We start from the raw sequence: 20504 nt of genomic DNA on the forward strand, positions 1-20504 counted from the left end.
TAAATGGAGTTTATCGATGAAGGGTGGTTTCTAAAGTAATGGTTGGGAAAAAAAGCTTTAAGGCTATTGGGCAAAATGCTGATCTATAAAGTAACAAACAGTTTGCAGTCGGTAAAAACTCAAGAAACTTATCTTGGTCCTAGAAAATAATTGACAGCATTTTGTAACAAAACCTTTGCTAAACACAAAGGTTAAACATACTTTATAAATAATAAAAAATAAAATAAAACAATTTATACAATAAAAATCAAATGTAACAACACAAAAATGTTAAGTTTTTAAAGTCGTTGGTATGCAAATTAGTACTATTCGTAATTCAGCTACAGCGTTGTGTAAAACACAAATAAAACATAATTTTCAGTACTTTAATTTCTTTTTCAGCAGTGACTTCTGAAGTATACTAACAAGTAATATGTACAAAACCATAACATTTAATTCAGTATAAAACAAACCAGAGAAGAAATAATTCAACGAAGAAAAATAGTTTGGCCTAGTGACATGCTCAGTCCGCAAAACTAGTCATAGAAAAATAGAAACTTAAATAGCTAAAAACTAAAAATGTATCTACTGTTTTCTTCCAAGGCAAGTTGACTACTATAACTTAATTGTTTTCCCTAATTTGTAAAATGTATTTTCAACGGTTTTAATAAACAAGTAAAAGACTAAATTAAAAGTTTAGTGAAGAAATGTCAGGAAAACTACGGGGTTGGGTCCAGGGACCTTGGACCCCCTTAGTTTTCCTGCTCAGAACCTTACCCTGCTCTCCAAATTTTTTTGTAGGTCTTTTAGTTTTTCTATCAAATTAAAAAAAGCAAAATATCTTATTTACTGCCTGCTTGCGTCCTACCCATAACCATAACTATCGCCAAGTTACATTTAAATTTTATTTATTTATTTTTATTTTACCCTTCCCAGTAAAATTCTTGGATACGCACCTGGCTAAATAGAGTTGAAAGTTGTTGGACTAGCATTTTACTGATGAACATTTGACCCGAGTCACTGAATACCTTTGGTATTGTTGAAGACCAGTTTTCCAACACTGCATAAAGTAACAAATCTGTGAAAATTTTGTGGTTCAATTGGTCATCGAAGTTCCAAAACAATAATGAAAGAAAAAACACCCTTGTTGCACAAATTTGTGTGCTTTCAGATGCATAACAAAAGGCTTCAGTTTTTTCTGAGTGAGAAATAACTGCTTCATCAAACACTATGTTACTTCAGTCAAACACTATGTTACTTCAGAGGAAGCCGTTTCTCACAATGTTGGATACTATCAACTGTCTACAGTTCTCCATTGCTAGTTACCAACTAAGTTGTTATGGTTACGACTATTTTGAGTAATTACCAAAAGTGTCCAGTGCCTTTAAAGTAAAGTTGTTTATTGAAAATACATCAGTATAATTTTTGTCAGCGCTAATTTTAACCTCTTTTTTATGTTATTTATCAGGAAAAAAGTTGCCAATATAAAATTATTTTGAAAAATTTTGACCCCCGTTGGCCTGTTTTGGCTCGCTTCTCAGTACTGACAAAGATTCATTTAGCATGATCGCTCACATTATTATAACAGGGAGGTTTAGCTGCACTTTTCGTGTGAACGTCAGAAAACCGAGTCGCTAAAATCTCACGTTTGACGCATACGTGAAGTTAGAATTTTTCGCGTCAGGTACGTACGTGCGCGCAGATGTAATACGTGAGCATGCAATAAGCCCAAAGCGGTAACGTCACCCAGAAACAACACAATTTGTTGACGTCCACGTATTTGCTCGCGTATTACGTGCAGCTAAACCTCGCTAATGTTGATTTTCTGTATCGGTCCCCAAAGAAATTAATAGCTAAAGACATTATCATCGTCTTCGTTAGTGAGATCAGCGCTGACTCGACTGTAGGAGATCTGAAGCGGTCCATGGGCTCTTTTTCTCTTCCACCTCCGACACAAAACCATGACAAAGACTCCCATTAAACCACCAATCAGGAAGCCAGCCGCAATGAAAGTTATCAGCATCCAATTGGAATAGGTCTTGTTCTACAAGATAAAAAAATTAACAAATTTGGGAGCTGAGATTGAACCAAAAGGGGAGGGAAATACTGGCGCTCTGAAATAACAATAATCTGTAGTCCTAGGTGTTGTGTATACAAGCATATAACACAGCATTTGTGAAGGCGCACTTTAATCTGAAGAAAACCATTCAAAGGCGACGGTCAAGATGGAATTCTCAAAATGGTATGGAAAGCAAGTGTGAACTGGTGTGTCTTCAGTTGCTGCTGAAAAAGGGAGATGTTGTGTATTTCCCTGAGATTTCTTGAAGTGAATTCCAGAGCCTTGGTGATGTGCTGTTAAACCCCCCAGTCCCCGTAGCTAGCTAAACGAAACCGGGGAACAAGGAGCATGTTGCTGGTGAATCTTAGACTTGCTCTTATAGTTCGGGGAGTCAACAGGTTTCATGTAGAGTCGGGCTTAACCTTGGAGTGCCTTGAAAGTTAGAATGCCTATTTTAAAGTGGTTGCATTGTTTTATGGGAAACCCAGCAGGGTGGATATGTGCGCAGTACAAGTCTTATTTTTGTTGTTATTATTATTGTTATTAGTTTATAGATAAGTAGATTAAGATAGATAGATAAATACGTTACTCAATGTTGCAAATAATACAGAGTAACATGGTCAAAATTATAGTAAATATATAAGAAATAATAAAATCTAGCTCGAGGGAGAAGCAAAGCTTTTTTTCCCCAGCCTATGAACGGACAGACAAAAAAACAGAGAGACATTAAAATACAGGACAAAACAGGTGTAAGACAGAAAATTAAGCCGTTATTAATTATTTCCACATACAAAAATTACATCAGCATCCTAGTATTAATATAGAAAAAAAGTTTTTAGTTGATGGGAGTTATGTGGTCAAGCGCTATATATGAACCTACTATTATTTTACCAAAAAGATTCTACATACCACAGTAACAAGACGAGACGTTGTTTGTAAAGGCACTATCGATGTTGGATGAACTAAGGCATTATGTGGTGAGCCGTTGCAATCATTACTATCACAGCAACACACAGTAAAATTACTGTCCTATAGAAAGTGAACAGAAAAAAAAATACCTGCTGGTAAAAAACATGTAATAATTGTTCGCTATCGCGACATTTGTTACATAGCTTTCTCCCGAAGACGATCAGAGCATATAGATCGAAACATTGAGTTGTCAACCACCGGTCCTTTTCAGTACTCAAAAGAGATTTTGTTCACATGGTGCTACTCCGGGTTGTAGCTAGACCAATTTTAGTGGTGGCCAATAAGTCTAAATCTGTTCAATGTCAACCAAGGGAGAGCGGATCAACAAAATTATTCATGTTTAGTTATGGGTCCATTATTGCTGAAGTGATGCCAGGTTTCTAAACTGTTGGTGTTATGGGGCAGTGCAATAAGTTGAATGGCCTTTTGACTGTGTTCTTTCTCTGTGACATTTGATACTCCTTATCATTAGCTACGTCTCAGCTATGCTCAGATCAATGCCCAGCGGACAAAATTGTTGAATCTGTGCTGGGTGGAACAATCTTTCATTGCTCAGAGTGCTGGGCAAAATTTGTGAGTCCTGGCAGGCCCACCGATCACTGCCCCCTACTACACTTTCAAGTAATTAAACTTCCACAATGCAAATTCTACTCACAATGGTTTTGATGATATAGTCCACATTGGATTTAGATTGACAAAAATATGTTTGTTTCCTTTTTATAAAGAAATGGAACTCTGGATTTTTCACTTTTTAACACAACAAGTTCACTTCACCTCTGAGCATGATGGGGAGCTGCTTTGACATTGCTTATCTAACGCACAGCCAAATGAAGTCTTGTCATCCTTGGTTGAGTTATAGCAGTAATGGCTCGCCCCTTGGCACTTTCTTGAGACAACCAAAGATCCTGTAAAAAACACACGATTGTTTTTTAATCAGTACCTCTCAAAACCGTACATTAGTTTTTTTCCATACCTAAATACCAAAGCAGTTTCTACAGTTCCCTACACATACATACATACAACTAAATATTTATAAAGCGCCTTTACATCAAGATCAAAGCGCTGGAAAGAGCAAGACCAATGGAACTATAAATACAACAAATTACATCTGATACAAGTGAGTTTTGAGATATTTTTTGAACAATGGCAAAGAGTTACAATTTCTGATGCGTACTGGGAGGTTGTTCCATATTCGCGGAGCAATAAAGGAGAAAGTCCGGTTGTGAGCAGATGAGAGTGTTCTGATGGTTGGGTGTTCGGTGTGAGCAGATGAGAGTGTTCTGATGGTTGGTTGTTCAGTGTGAGCAGATGAGAGTGTTCTGATGGTTGGTTGTTCAGTGTGAGCAGATGAGAGTGTTCTGATGGTTGGGTGTTCGGTGTGAGCAGATGAGAGTGTTCTGATGGTTGGGTGTTCGGTGTGAGCAGATGAGAGTGTTCTGATGGTTGGGTGTTCGGTGTGAGCAGATGAGAGTGTTCTGATGGTTGGTTGTTCAGTGTGAGCAGATGAGAGTGTTCTGATGGTTGGGTGTTCGGTGTGAGCAGATGAGAGTGTTCTGATGGTTGGGTGTTCGGTGTGAGCAGATGAGAGTGTTCTGATGGTTGGGTGTTCGGTGTGAGCAGATGAGAGTGTTCTGATGGTTGGGTGTTCGGTGTGAGCAGATGAGAGTGTTCTGATGGTTGAGTGTTCGGTGTGAGCAGATGAGAGTGTTCGGTGTGAGCAGATGAGAGTGTTCTGATGGTTGGGTGTTCGGTGTGAGCAGATGAGAGTGTTCTGATGGTTGGGTGTTCGGTGTGAGCAGATGAGAGTGTTCTGATGGTTGAGTGTTCGGTGTGAGCAGATGAGAGTGTTCGGTGTGAGCAGATGAGAGTGTTCTGATGGTTGGGTGTTCGGTGTGAGCAGATGAGAGTGTTCTGATGGTTGGGTGTTCGGTTAGGCGAACACAAGCACAAGGCAAGAGTGACAGCCAAAAGCTAAACTTTCTTAAGTCACTGATAGCAGTTCAGCTCAAGCCAAAAATCTAGGAGCACTAGTTAAGTGTTGCGTTTTGTATTATTTTTCTTTGGGGGGAGCAGGATCCAAGATATCATTTGGGGGTCAATAAAATGGTATATTTGGTAATCTCTTCAAAATCCCTAGCAATAAAAACTTGTGGTTAACAGTCTGCAGCAGCTTGTCCATACTCATTGTAGCCGTCAAGCTTCCCACTATCACCTCCCCTTAACTAGGACCCTTCTTTCTCACAATAGTATTAAATAGCAAGGTCCTAAACTCTGGAACTCTTTGAACACTCCTCTCACTAATGCCACTTCTTTATTTATTTTATTTATTTATTTATTTTATTTTAAATCTTTAGACATACACAATAGTTACAAGTTGTACAGGGGCCGTCAAGGTTAAAACAAAAGTATAAAACTGTCATCAAAAGATGTGTAAAACCAGACCCCTGCCAACGATAAAAATATAATTTGAGTATGTTTAAAAGTAAGCTTTTAGCAGTTCCTCCTTAATAATTATGCCTTCTGAAAACATTTCACTTTGAAGAAATGAGGAAATGTAAGGGTGTCTCAAAACCTTTTCTGGATCAGAGAATGCGTTACAAGACCTGATTCAAAATGAGAAGAACTCTAGACACACATTTGAGCCGTTTTTGAAATGAGCACTAAGATTTATCTCATTTTTTTGGTATGGGTATCGTAATACTTTAATACTCAATGGAATTGAAGGACACAGTATATTATCAGTTTAAACTTAAGATGCAGTGAGGTGTTATTATTCAAAACCACAAGACGGCCGGACTGGTAAGGTAGTAAGTTTACTGGCCTATGCTAAAACCACTGGCCTCGGACCAGTGTTGATTTTGAACCTCTGTACCTGTATCTGCGCTTGTTTGACTGCCAGTCAGACAGCTATCGACGGTGGCCATCGACATTCGACTACTTTTCTGGAAGAACTGGAGACTATTACAATCTGGTCCTGAACAACAAAACTGTTTGCCAATCTGTACAAAGAAAAGACAAAAAGTACACATTTTTAAACGGAGTGTCATGGCTGAGCTGATAAGAGCACCGCACTCAAGCTCTTGTTTTTCTGTTCAGTAGAGTGTGGGTTCGAGACCCGGTCACGACACTTGTGTCCGTGAGCAAGACACTTAACTAAAATTGCTTCTCCTGGGAAAAATGGGTCCCTTTGAGGGCAGGGATGGTTCTTGTGTTTGATTTAGCCGAGTAGCGCATGGTTGTTGCACAGCCTGTACACTCCCCAGGGAGCTGAGATGGTTTATGGTTTAAGGAATGAATTGAATGACCCAGTGACCAGGGGTAAAACTGTTTGAAGCGCTTTGAGACGCCCTTTGGGTGTGAAAAGCGCGATTTAAAAACTGGTTGTTATTATTACGGATGTGCTAGATGTGGTGCGATCAGGCGACATTGGATGCACACAGACCAGGTCCGTTTGGAGCACGTTCATCTCGTTCACAGATAGACCCAACTCATTACCAGACTTCAATTGACTAGGGTCACACTATAGGCATTTTCCGGCCAAATCTATACGTTCTAACCAGACCAAACCTGTTTTATTATTTTTAGCACAGGTTTGGACATTTTGACAACTACTTTGGTGTGGACCAGCCTTTAAAGACACTGGTCACTATTGGTAATTGTCAAAGACTAGTCTTCTCACTTGGTGTATCTCAACATATATGCATAAAATAACAAACCTGTGAAAATTTTAGCTCAATCGGTCGTCGAAGTTGCAAGATAATAATGAAAAAATAAAACAACCTTGTCGCACCATGGTCACACGAAGTTGTGTGCTTTCAGATGCTTGATTTTGACACCTCAAATTCTAAATCTGAGGTCACGACATCAAATTCGTGGAAAATTAATTCTTTCTCAAAAAACTACGTCACTTCAGAGGGAGCCGTTCCTCACAGTGTATTATACTATCATCAGCTCCCCATTACTCATTACCAAGTAAGGTTTTATGGTAATAATTATTTTGAGTAATTACCAATAGTGTCCACTGCCTTTAACTACTACTTACTGTTTGTGGGCAATCCTCACTTGTCCCACACGTGAAGTTTACCGTCCATGTGACATCGGTCGTCACTTTCCCTCCATTGTTAAAATACAGGAGGGCAGTACATGATACATTTCTGGCCGTCGCTGGACCAACAGTTGTAACCACGCTACCAGGTTTTTGTTTTCCACTTCCAGCTACAGGGGAAAACAAATATTTAATACTTATAAAAAAGAATTAAAAAAAAAAAAAATGTCCAAGTGAGCAGTTAAGTGCCTCCAACTCATGTTCTGGGTGCCAAGTCATCAGGGTGTGGGTTCGAATCCCGGTCATGCCACTTGTGTCCTTGGGAAAGCCACTTTAACTATAACTGCTTCTCATCACCCAGGGGTCAAATGGGTACTTGTGAGGGCAGAGATGGAATAAGCTGAGCGTTGGCACCCCAGGCTGTATACTCCCAGGGAGCTGAGATGGTTTCACGAATGAAATAAATGGCCCAGTGACCGGTGTAATAACACCTTAATCACAAACAAGCCAATGATCACTCTTTGGAATCTTTGGAATTTGAACTTTCACAAAGGTAAAATGCGCTAACATGGTGAGTTGGGCCTGAAGAAGTAAGCGCGGAGTTCCCTGTTTCCATAAGCATAGACTCTTTGCTTACAGTAAGCGGAGCCATGAAATTGAGCCCTGTGTAGGAATCTATGCAGTACAACTACAATACACTACTAACCTTGTGTGGGTTCGAATCCCACCTGAGTAATATGACAAAAATATATGTCATGATTTTTTTTCACAGAACTCGGGTATGTACTGAGTATACAGTGCTAACATACATCGGTGTATATGGGTAAAAACCAAACATTCTTGATTTGTTTATCCCCAATGCAAATTTAACATCTATTGACCTTGTGTTGTTGGAGCAACAGTCGTTGGAGCAACAGTCGTGGGTATTGGATCACATGGATGCGTCGTCAGTTTCCCTTCAGCATCTAGAGGTATTTGTCCCTTTAGGTTGCTTTCAATGGTTCCTTGATAACAAGATGAATGTCCAATCGGGATTTGAGGAGCATCAGTGACGTTTGGTGTACATGAACTAAAACCAAATCTGTATCATCAGTGAGAAAAGTTATGGTGGAAAAAGTAGCATCTCAGTTTTTATAAATTGTTAATGACCTGCTAATGTTAGTGTTACGGAACCCTAAATGTTTTTGTAAAGGCTTTTATTTGTTTGTTTGCTTGTTTACAGGATCTTCAAAACTTGGAAACTTGGCTAAGCTCCCACAACATCCTACTTCTCTAGAAACTATAAAGCTCCCCCATGAGCCACTATGGTTTATAGAAGTAACAACATCCTATCTCTCATTAAATTTACAACAAATGGATTGCACAAAATTAGTTGTGCTAGCTTCTTGTTCTTGTAATACATCATTACTTCTTACTACATAACTTCTTAGGGACTTACTACTACTATTGTAGACTAGTATTACTGTGAAATCACGAGTTGGTGGAATTCAAACGAACAACAACTCTGTAAAATGTGTAAAGTTGTAGTTACAATTTTGTAGTCCCACATTTATTACTTTTTTCATTATAAATTAATACAATTGTGTTAATTATATAATTCGGATAACTTTCCGTATGGCGCCACCACTTTTTCACTCATTTTTACAAAAAGGGATATATCAATCAGGTAAATTAGATACTATATTATTTTATTTCGAATGAAAAAGTGGTGGCGCCATACGGAACTTTTTCCTATAATTCATTAGCCTATTTATTTGAAGATAAATCATTACTTCATGAATAAATAGTTTTATGAACTTTATTTAAGGCAATATACAATAATATACATTTACTACAAAAACAAATATAGGTCATAATGTTCCCAAACAGGTCAATTGCAGTTCAGAATGCAGTTCAATTACTTCTGTGTTTCCTTTTTCTGTGAGCGTTATTTTTAAATTCAAGGTCAAGCAAGGAAGCAAGAAAAAAGAAAGAGGAAACATAATAATAAATTATAATACAAAGTGCAATATTAAATGACTTACAAACAACACATGCAGAAGAAAGCCGTCCAAATTCCAAGGTGGTAAAATATATGAGGTATCATGATGCTAATGTGGTTAACTGTATCTTGCTTGTTACTTTGCGATCAGTGTATGCTTAGCAGGAATTTCATCTCAGTAGACTGTAGTTGACAATGACATTGGCTATTTTGTGCACAAAAACACAAAAACACAACATGTAAATTGGTAAATCCTTACCACTTGAGGGCGCTACAACGGTAATAAATGATCAAAAAGTACCAGTCTGTTATTGCATTCCGTTCAGTACAAACTATTACTTTTAATCTTGACTTCATTCATTACGCGTAGGTTGACTATTGAGCAATGCGCCACATGTGTTGTGTGTTCGTGCTTCTTCGGTGAGCTAGGTGGACTTTAAACAACTTTTTAATTGTTTTTTTTTCTCATCTAAATACTAATCCTGTGAAACAAACATGGTTAAGGGTCCAGGTCGTATGAAGAGTGGTTCCGCAAAGAAAGTCAAGAGATGGAAGAAGGGCCAGAGCTGTGTGAGCAACCCGGCGAAGATGAATCATCGCCAAGCGGCCGCCAACAACCGATTCCTACCGGGACCTGCGCGTCGATCACCCGGTGCTTTCGGAAGAGGAGGCGGTGAGTCATGCTAGACGTTTGTAATGGGACGTTGACTTCAAGAATTTATATAAAAATTATAAATATTCACATATTCTTCATAAATTGATGGTATCCAATTGTAAATTGTAGGCCTACATGTTTTATTTTATTTTTATTCCAAAGGAAAAGTTTCTGGGTATCACTGTTGGGCGCTATTGGTCAATCTGCGCGATCAACTGATCGCGCTGCGCTATCAACCGATCGCGCTGCGCTATTGAAATATCTATTGATTGCTCAGCAATTGGTCGATCGCGCACCAATCGGTAGATCGCGCAACAATCGGTCGATCGCGCAACAATCGGTCGATCGCGCAACATTCGGCAACGAACATGCACGATCAACCGATCGTGCGGGAATGGCTCAGCGCAATCGACCGATTGTGCAGGAATGGTTTTGCGCGATCGGCCGATTGTGCAGGAATTGTTTTGCGCGATCGGTCGATTGTGCAGGAATTGTTTGGCGCGATCGGCCGATGTTCAGGGGCCGAATTCACAAAGATGTAAGATTTATTGTAACTGCAAATCAATCGTAGTTGCTAACTAAAGTGTGACGTCACAATATAAATCACTTTGGTGATACTGAAAATTTGTCTTGCATTAAATGTTATTGCTTTGAGAAATCACCCCTAGGAATGGTTTACCTGCACGATCGGTCCATCGCGCAAACCCATTCCTGCACGATCGGTCAATCACGCAAAGATGTTCATTGCGCGATCGACCGATTGTTGCGCGATCGACCGATTGCTGCGCGACCAATTGATCTTAATTGATCTTTCAATAGCGCTGCGCGATCGACCAATCGCGCAGATTGACCGATCGCACCCAACATCACCACCACTTTTTCATTTATGATTTTTTTTTTATTTATAATTAAATTAGGAAAAATTATAGGAAAAATTTACTCCCCCCCCCCCCACAGTCAACTCAAAAATGAGATGTTCCCTTTTAGTCAAAATGAGTGAAAATGTTCCCCCCAAAAAATGTGTTGTAATAAATAAAAAAGTAAAACAAGTAAATAACCACGGATCCTATCACCCCGATTAGTAAAGAAATTATTTTTAAAGGATGTTGAAAAAAAAGAAAAAAAGGCCCGTTGTTATTTTTTCAAATTAAAAAGCAGGATGTTTTTTTTTTTTGTTTTTTTTTAACATAAGTGGATTTATCTTTCTTGCTCATATTTTAGGTGGAATGCAATTGACAGCGAAAGCTTTGGCCCATCACAATGACGAATCTACAGATTTCAGCCTCGGCGGAGACGACATGGAATCAACCGGTGGTGACACCATGAAGACCTTCTTGAGTGGTGTCAGTGATTGCTCCAATCCAGCTTTCTACAAAGTCAAACGTTACTGGGAGTCCAACGCAGCGTCACACAAAGAGGTACGTGTAGAGGTTTACCCAAGCTTGCCGTCAACTCGCTTGGTGCCGTCAACTCGCAGTCGACTCCTCCAATAAACATTTAAAATTCACAAAAGAGGTATAGAACTGTAAAGTATGAGCTAAAAGATCATTTTCATTAGCTTTACGTTACATTTCCTTTAATTTTACTACATTTAATTGATTTTTTTTTCTCGTGAAAAATTTATCACAAAGCAGCATAGCTGTCGGGGCCATCTGGCTTTTTCACAGAGCTTGTTCAACATGGACAACAGAGGGCGCTTTCCTGAATATGGAATAGACGCTATAGACGCTATAGTGTATTGTGTAACTTCGCTTCGTGTAAATTGATCGTTGAATCTTGGGTCAAGACTAACGCATACCTGCCATCTGTGTAGTGGTCAATTTGACGGCACAAGTGAGTTGGCGGCAAGTAGTAGGACCTTGCCCTGAAACTTTGGCAGTCGAGTCTCTACCAGACCGGAGATGCCAACATACGTGATTTGGGCGTAACAATTATAATTTTTTGTTGTTTATGTACTCAAGGTTTGTGCCGTCTTGGCTGCAGTGACTGAGGTCATCAGAGAGCAAGGAGGCAAAGAAACAGAAACAGAATACTTCGGCGCTTTGGTGAGTTATAAGGATACAGTGTTCGCCACAGTCTTCTTTTGGTGGGGGGGGGGGGGGGGGTGGGGGTGGCGGAATAATATATATGGGATTTAAAGCATTGCATGGTGAGGTATCAATGTCTTTGGTTTGCAATAACACCATGTGTGTATTACTTCCTGCGTAGATTGTTTTTTTTTTAGAACTTGCAATTTATTCTACTACCACTTAATATTTACGGAATTAAGGACACTTCTCTACTCCCGAAAGAACTGTCTTGCTCATTAATTACTACCTGGGTGGAAGATAGGAAGTCAGCGGGGACTACTACTTTCGTTTAGTGGATCGGGGGGACTTCTCGTTGTTAACTTCACTACCACGGAGTGAGTTCTTAATTGGTCTCAACATTTTGACTCAAGTCATCGTCAGGAGATTTAATCGAACAGGCGCCCAACAGTATGACGTTGACTTATGATGAACTCTGTCAATTTGGGGACCATCCCTCTATTGTTTACCTCTCTAAATAGTGAAAATATGACAATAGAAATGCAAAGCAAAACTTGATGGCTTTCATCACCTATCTATATGAATTATTCATGTCTAAATGTTTTTTTGTTTTTTTTTAAATGTTTTACTGAACAGATGACTGCTGTGGACAATGTAGATAGTGAAGAATCGCTGTCGGCAATTCTCTTTCTTATTAGCCTCGTCATTAAAAGGTCAGTATTGCCTCTTACAGTATTATTATCTGTAAAATTATTGTGTCAAATACTCTGGATCTAATAGATGTTAATTTTGCATCTGGAAAAAACACACAATTTAGTTAGTAATTTTGTTTTAAAAATGTATGATCATTGCAGCCAGGTACTAAAATATAGGATTCAAACTGCCTCTAGCTAACCAGGCAGTTTCGGTAGTCTCGTTGGTAAGACACTGCTCTAGATTTGCAAGGGTCGGGGTTTGAATCCCACCTGAGTAATAAGCCTGTGATTTTGTTCACAGAACTCGGGAAAGTACTGAGTTTACAGTGCTAACACTAACACTATGAGGGTTAATCTAAAATTAAAAGTGTATTTGTGTTCAGCATGCCCACCTAACGATCGCCATATAACGGCAGGGCTCCCCACTATATCTCAGAACTACTTCAAGTTTTCACTCCATCAAGGAATCTTCGATCCAGTACTATGCTTTTCCTAAATGAACCCAAGTCTCGACACTCCTGGGGTGACAGGTCTTTTTCTTCAGCTGCACCACGCATCAAAACTTATCTTATGTCACAGGTTTTCAAGGGCTAATTTTGTTGTGACTGTTTTCTTTCGTACTGTTTTGGTTTTACTGCGCCTTGAACACCCAGCAGGGTGGATTATTATTATTTAAGATATTATTGTTATTGTTATTGTTATTGTTATTGTTATTGTTATTGTTATTGTTATTGTTATTATTATTATTATTATTATTATTATTAATTTTATAATTATTAATCTCTTCCACTCCAGACTTCCAACCTCGGTGCTTCGTCTGAAGTTTTCACAGATCAGCAAATCTTTCTTAGATATCTTAGCGTCGCAAATGCACCAGAACGGGACTACATTACTGAGATCCTGCCTAGTATGCCTCAGTACGACCCTAAGGCAGCAGGATTACAGTACGTGGGGAGAGTCTTCTACCATGCATGTATACCAAGGTCTACTCAGCTATACCATCCACCAAAAACCAAAGGTAGGTTTGCGCTAAATGCAATCTTGTATTATGTAGTAGCCCTTGTCTCAATTACACAAACACTTAAAGGCAGTGGACACTATTGGTATTTACTCAAAATAATTATTAGCATAAAACCTTACTTGGTGACGAGTAATGGGGAGAGGTTGAAGTGACATAGTTTTCGAGAAACAGGTAATTTTCCACGAAACAGGTAATTTCCCACGAATTTGATTTTGAGATCCTCGAAATCAAGCATCTAAACGCACACAACTTGTGTGACAAGGGTGTTTTTCTTTCATTATTATCTCATCAATGAGATACACCAAGTGAGGAGACTGGTCTTTGACAATAACTAATAGTGTCCAGTGTCTTTAAAGTTGATTTTAAGACGACCTTTGACCTCTTACAGGAAAACAAATGGATGTAGAGCGTGGGAACACGAGTACATTAATCCGGAGGTCATTGGTTTAAGTCCTGCTCCAGTCAGGTTTTCTTTTTGTTCAAACCCAAAAAACTATTTAAAACTTACTAAGTAAAAAAATACCATATTACACGTGACGTTTTTGAGCGGTTTTCTGTTAAGTTGTGTGCTTTTCAGTTCTTTTAAGGCAGTAAGTGCCTTTACCCACCACCTTTAAAGATTAGTGGCTTACGAAAAGACTTAGTGCCTTGCTGTCCCTTGAGGAGCTCAAGAAGAAAATTGTGCTAAGAACAAAATTCTAAGAGCAAAATCTTCTGCTTAAACAGCTCAATGTAATTGGACCCTACATGTAGTCTAAATAACTGATTAGTTACGCTCAATGTATGGATGATTAGCCTCCCAAAATATTATTATTGTTTTATTGTTTGATCATGTTGATAGGTGCGTAAGGCAGCTCACCATGCTGTCTGTGCCATTCTAAAAGGCAGTGGTTTCATGCTTGTAGACGATGCTCCCTCCCACCACCCTGCTGCTGGCCCAACAGCTAAGTTCTGCATAGAGGAAATACAGGCATGTGGAGGTAGGTAACCAACTACTAATCTTGGTTAGTTTCATTTTCATCATGCCTACCAGAATAGGGTTACCAGCAAATATACCATGTCATGTGTGCCATATGTGACTTGGTATCCTTCACGGTTTTTTCTTCAGCTTTATGAATTTTGGGGGCCTGATTGAGTACTCTTCTTGACACTTGTGTCCTTAAAGGAACATGTTGCCTTGGATCGGTCGAGTTGGTCTTTGTGAAGCGTTTGTAACCGTTTGTTATAAAATGCATATGATTAAAAAGATATTTTAAAAGTAGAATATAATGATCCTCACAAGTATCACTCGAAATTGCGTGGTTTTCATTTTACCTCGTCAACTAACACGGTCGGCCATTTATGGAAGTCAAATTTTTGACTCCCATAGATGGCCGACCATGTTAGTTCGCAAAGTAAAAGGAAAACCACGCAATTTCGAGGCAATTTGTGTTGATCATTGTATTCTACTTTTAAATTATTATAACAAACGGTTACAAACGCTTTTCAAAGACCAACTCGACTGATCCAAGGCAACGTGTTCCTTTAAAGGCAAAATATACCTTCCCTTTTTGTCACCGTTACTTTGGTACAGCTTCTCGGATTCAAATTATAACCACATTACTTCGAAATTAAATGTTTCTCAAAATGCTTTATACTATAGAAAGCTGCTGTAGGCTTCTAACCAAAACGTCTTATTGTCATTTATATTAAGACTGATTGCCAAACGTGTACCTTCCCTTATACATACCTCATTTTTTGACTGATTGGCTGAGTGATTGATTGACTTATTGACTGCGTGATTGATTGACTGATTGACTGATTGACTGAATGACTGATTGGCTGATTGATTGATGACTGATTCACTGATTGATTGATGACTGATTGACTGATTGATTAATTGACTGATTGACTGATTGATTGATGACTGATTGACTGATTGACTGATTGACTGATTGACTGATTGACTTTTGACTTTTCAAAGCAAACACTTTATTCATTCACAAATTATACAGAATTTACAAAAACATAGAAAAGTACAAAGTTACATCAGTAATAGACAAGGAAAACTGTTACAAAAAACAGGTCAGTAGCGTGGATTTGAAACAACACCCAAAGATAACACTTAAGCAAATACATTAGCAAGGCATGGTAAACAAGGATGAGAAACACAGTTAAAGAGTCTATTCAATGGCATTGACTGATTGATCAATAGTTTGAATGATTGATTAATTGATTGATTGTTTTTATTGATTATTTGATTGACTTGACTAGGAACCGGTGAAGTGGCGACTACCATGCACGTATTGGGTCTTCTGAAAGAGGTGATGTCGTGTCTGCCGCAAAGCAGTTTGAAATTGGCCTGTGAAACGATCCTACGACTGATGACATTGAGTAATGTGGTAAGTAAATTTCCGGCTTCAACAATTGGATACCGTAGCTGTGCCCTGTATTAATACATGTGTATTGATTTGCATTGTAACATGTGAATTACTGCGGTTTTTAGAAGTTTCAAATTAAAAAAAGGATTTGTAGGAAAATACTGACAGCGCATAGGGACCTTATGGTTCTATTCACTATAATGAAAGTAATAATAATTTATTGATCTTATAATGCGCTCTCTCCAGAACCAGCCTGTTCGAGGGCGCATGACAGTAAAAATTGCAAAAGATTAAGAAAATGGCAACATTAAGTGAACAGCTTAAAGAAAAGTACACCCATAAAAATATAAGCAAAGTAGATATACAACTTTACAAGCAAAAAAGTGCATTAACAGGCTGTAAAAACACTCAAATATAGACCATAAATTATTACTATTATTATTATCATTATTATTATAGGAGGCTTGTGAACATAACCTAAAATCTCTTTTCCCCTCTTCAGTTGATGACGTCTGTGTGTATGCAAGCCCTTCATGGGATGTTCATAGCCAAACCCAAGGCGTCTTACCTCCCAGCCAGTCTCAATGCTCAACTCATCAATGCATTATACGATTACCAGCCGGGAGAGAATGATGTACAACCCATGCAGGCGTGGCTAGCTGTCATGGAAGCTGCTCATACTAACCTTGCAAGGTATGCAACACAAATGCAGTTTCAATTCAATTATGACGTTAATTCCATACTCTTTTAGAAAATAATTCAATATGAGAATATCAGTACATAGAATGTTAACAAAATACACTTAGTTACCTGTTCATGTTTGTTGTGTTGTCGTTAAGCCTTTGAGAAAGCCCTTTAGCTAGGGTCGAAACGTCAGGCTATTAACTATTTTTTGCAAATCTACATTTGTCATATAATTTATATGAGATTATTCATTTTGGTTTTACCCTTACACAGATGTGTTTAAGCACTGTACACTCAGTACTTTCCCGAGTTCTGTGAAAAAACTTACAGGCATGTTACTTGGGTGGGATTCGAACCTAAGGCCGTGTCCGAAACGACGACTTCGGCTACAGCTACGTCTAGATCAGCGCGTCTACCAGTGTTGAAGAATAGGCAGACGCGCGCGATCTAGCCGTAGCTGTAGCCGAAGTCGTCGTTTCGGACACGGCCTTAGACCTTTGCAATTCTAGAGCAGTATCTTACTAACTAGACCATTGAGATTGCCCGGTAGCTAGAGGCAGTTTGAACAAAGGCTCACGGAACTTGGGAAAGTCCTGAGTGAGTATACAGTTTTAGGAGTGGGTATCGCAATGATTTAATAGTCATTAGAATTGAATCGGGGATAAAGAATCTGTTTGTGGATTGTTATTAAAGTTAATCTTCTGTTCCAACCTACAGACTTGACCAGAAGCTGTGTGTAAGTCATCTACCTCGAATAATGAACGCGGCAATGAACTGTTTTTTATCGAAACAGTCGGAAATCACTGTCAAGGCATCCAAGACAATCCAGGTGAGTGAAAGAAGTTTAGGGAATCAGTTGATGGAATACTTGTTACTGTTAACCCTCTTATTGCATATACAAAGATCAGCAACACGCTTCATTTTCACTGATTACCAAAGAGAAACCTCGATCACAGAGCTCATTAACAACTTGGGATGGGAGACACTGCATGTAAGACGCCTCCTTGCACAGTCTACCATGTTCTTCAAAATACACCATGGTCTCGTCAACATCCAATCGCCACCATCTATCAAGTTAGCTACATACATTGGCAGACAGGATCACACTAAGTATACCATAACAGATGCCTCTAACGACCAATACAAATTTTCATTCTACCCAAGAACAGTTAAGATCTGGAATCATCTACCCTCTACAGCAGTCTATGCGCCATCCATCTCAGCATTCCAACAGGTTGCCCTGCCAGCAATTAGAGTCCTGCGACCTCTGGCTAGCTCTAGGATGATGTAAACCCAGTCCGACTCTTGCACTGTGTAAATAGTGCCTTTATTAACTTGAATCCTGTGCAATGCTTGTTTCCGTAGACCCTGTTGTACGAGTGCGTTAAACCAGCCAGGGACTGGCTAGCTACAGAGCTGACTAAAGGCTCCTCCACACCAATACATAAGATGTTCCAAACTGCTGAGGGCGGTCTATCCTACAAGTATCACTCCTCCTGGGGCCAGGTGCTGCAGATACTGAGATCCTTCTTTGAGGTAAGATGCAGTGAGTGGCTGTTATCCTTAAAGTGTCTGGGTACTTTTTGTACGACACAAAATACAAACAGATTAACATTAAACTTACACAGTTTGAAGACAATGATAGTAGAAAGCTTCCCTGAAAATAAAACTTGCTGATGTGCGATAGTTTTTGAATAATTAGTACAACAATTTCACCAAAATCAATTTGTTTCGGGAGACAAAAATTATTTAAGCATGTACACAGATTTACGCGACTCTCCTGAAAACATTGCTCTGTGATTTTCCCTTTTTTTTTCTCTCAAAAACTTGACGAGCTGAAACTTCTAAAGGTAAATTATATTACATGCATTTTATTCTTGATGAGAATTCATTTTTTCTAACAACTTGATCTACAAAAGGAACTATAAACCATTTAATGGTAGCTGCAGGGAAGGTATTGAACAGTCTACCACATTCCATCAGAGCCAGCCAGTCAATAGACATTTTCAAAACAACCCTTAAGACTCAGATTTTTCATAAACTCTTCTAATACATTCCATAATTTTTTTTATTTTTTTTTATAATTCTTGATCTTGTTACAGTAAGCGCCATAATCATCCTTTAGGATACCTGTGCTATAGAACACAACATTATTATTATTAATTTGTTTTAATTTGCATTCAACAGGTTATTGGTAAGGAAGGTTGCCATTTCATGAAGAAGTGTCTTCAGTCCATGTGCGATCTGAGAACTACGCATCACTTTTCCTACACCCAAGAGCTTGATCGCGCTGTAGGGATGGCTGTCCGTACCATGGAACCATCGTTTGTTCTGGCTGCTGTACCTCTGCAGATTACTGGGGATGAGTGAGTATATATGTTATTATTATCATTTTTATCATTCAACATTTATATAGCGCCTCCCCAAAGGATCAAAGTGCTTTACAATAAATATTGAAAAGCACCAAAAAATGTTATATTAAACAGTGAATAAAAATACTCTGCACAGTAGCAAAGACTTTTAAAAAATATGAAGATAGACAAAATATGTTACAAGATAGCAAAAGTTCAAAGATAATTAAGTTACTAATAATGTTTATACAGGCAAAGCACAATGTCAGGGCCCAATTTCATGGCTCTGCTCATCGTAAGCAAAGAATCAGTTAGCTGGCAGTTTTTTTGTGTCCAGGTGCCATACTCTACTTTATTAGGCATTCTTCGCTTACACAGCTAGCTCAGAACTCTGGTGCTTGCTTGTAAGTGGGGAATGGTGATCATAAGCTCAGATATCGGCAGGTAAGCAGAGCCATGAAATTTGGCACTGGAACCTTGTGGTTTATTAATTTAAATTTAATTAAAAAATCGATCTCTAGTAGGTGATAGCTGTCGCTTCCCAGGTTGAATTGTAAACCTGGGTGTGATTCTTGATTACATAGCTTCTTATTGACAACCCCAAGACAAAGATAATGACTTATAAGACCGCCAACATAGAGCTATATTGCTCAGTTGCTGGAGTGCCAGTACATTAATCCAGGTATCGTTAGTTCAAGTCTCACTCCAGTATATTTGTCTTTGTTCAAACACATTTTTTTTTTTTTTCAGAGATAACTATAACTTTCCTCGGAGCTGGCTTCTGCCTGTCATCAGAGACAATGTCTGTAACACCAAGCTGCAGTTCTTCACCAAGTATTTCCTACCCCTGGCTGCGAGGCTTAAAGCAAAAGGTTTGTTGGACGAAAGTAAAATGGATCCACAAGATTATTGATGTATATCAATTGACCCAATTCACCTGACATCATCATCAGAATAATATTGGATGCACCATTTTGGTGGTCAATGTCAACGTGGGTTTTTCAGTGAAGTGCACGTTTTAGGCGACGCCTCGTTTACACGTAAACCTATTGACCACCAACATGGTGAGCGTGGCAACAGTCTCCGCTTGTGTCGCGCGTGAGGGGTCAATAGCTGCCGCTTAAATATAAGTTTTAAACTGCCTCTAGCTACCGGGCTATTTTTTTTTTCAACACAGAGCTCGGGAAAGTACTGAGTATACAGTGCTAACACACATATGTGTATATTGGTAAAACCAAAATTAATATTCTTTATCCCCGATGCAAATTTCCATCTATTAGATGTATATTTGGTTTGCAATAACACCATGTGTATATGGATGTGCTGGGTAGATTATGTTCTTTTGAGAACTTGTCTTGCTATTTAGTCTACTACTGCAGAGAATTTAGGAATTCAGGAGACTTTTCTACTGACGAGGACTGCTAGTTGAAATGCTCAGACCAATTAAGAACACACGTGGCAGTGAAGTTAAAGATGCTATGTCAGTTTTTTGGCCGATTTGACCCACAAATTTTGATTTAAAATTCAATAGGTATTTTGATGGGGGTGGAGAAACTTACAAGCTTTCATTAAAATAAAGTGCTCAAAATTAGTTTTTGTCTGGATCCCGACAATATATCACAGGACCAATTCTTATGTGTTTTATCAAAAAATGTTTTAAATTATTGTCATGGTTCCT

General features: G+C 38.7%; 2 protein-coding genes across 2 annotated transcripts in view; one reads left to right on the plus strand and one right to left on the minus strand.

Moving 5' to 3' along the window:
• Positions 1–1232: 1232 nt before the first annotated feature.
• Positions 1233–9293, minus strand: LOC117294791. Its single transcript, XM_033777315.1, has 7 exons — positions 9077–9293; positions 7934–8133; positions 7050–7222; positions 5880–6006; positions 3782–3912; positions 2948–3067; positions 1233–2023 (listed from the first exon to the last, which is right to left on the minus strand). Exons 1-7 carry the CDS (start codon positions 9136–9138, stop codon positions 1826–1828), a joined length of 1011 nt encoding a protein of 336 aa, XP_033633206.1. The 5' UTR covers positions 9139–9293; the 3' UTR covers positions 1233–1825.
• Positions 9294–9430: 137 nt separating this feature from the next.
• LOC117294398 (RRP12-like protein) overlaps positions 9431–20504 on the plus strand; it is a 52536-nt gene continuing 41462 nt past the window's right edge. The window contains exons 1-12 of the mRNA XM_033776777.1: positions 9431–9706; positions 10910–11106; positions 11650–11733; positions 12352–12428; positions 13206–13428; positions 14273–14411; positions 15685–15812; positions 16294–16484; positions 17193–17304; positions 17841–18011; positions 18663–18841; positions 19577–19698. Coding sequence (XP_033632668.1) covers positions 9529–9706; positions 10910–11106; positions 11650–11733; positions 12352–12428; positions 13206–13428; positions 14273–14411; positions 15685–15812; positions 16294–16484; positions 17193–17304; positions 17841–18011; positions 18663–18841; positions 19577–19698 — 1801 coding nt within the window. The 5' untranslated portion in view covers positions 9431–9528. The remainder of the gene's footprint in view (positions 9707–10909; positions 11107–11649; positions 11734–12351; positions 12429–13205; positions 13429–14272; positions 14412–15684; positions 15813–16293; positions 16485–17192; positions 17305–17840; positions 18012–18662; positions 18842–19576; positions 19699–20504) is intronic.

The sequence above is a fragment of the Asterias rubens genome, chromosome 9 (genome assembly GCF_902459465.1).
Source record: "Asterias rubens chromosome 9, eAstRub1.3, whole genome shotgun sequence".
Lineage (NCBI taxonomy): Eukaryota > Metazoa > Echinodermata > Asteroidea > Forcipulatida > Asteriidae > Asterias > Asterias rubens.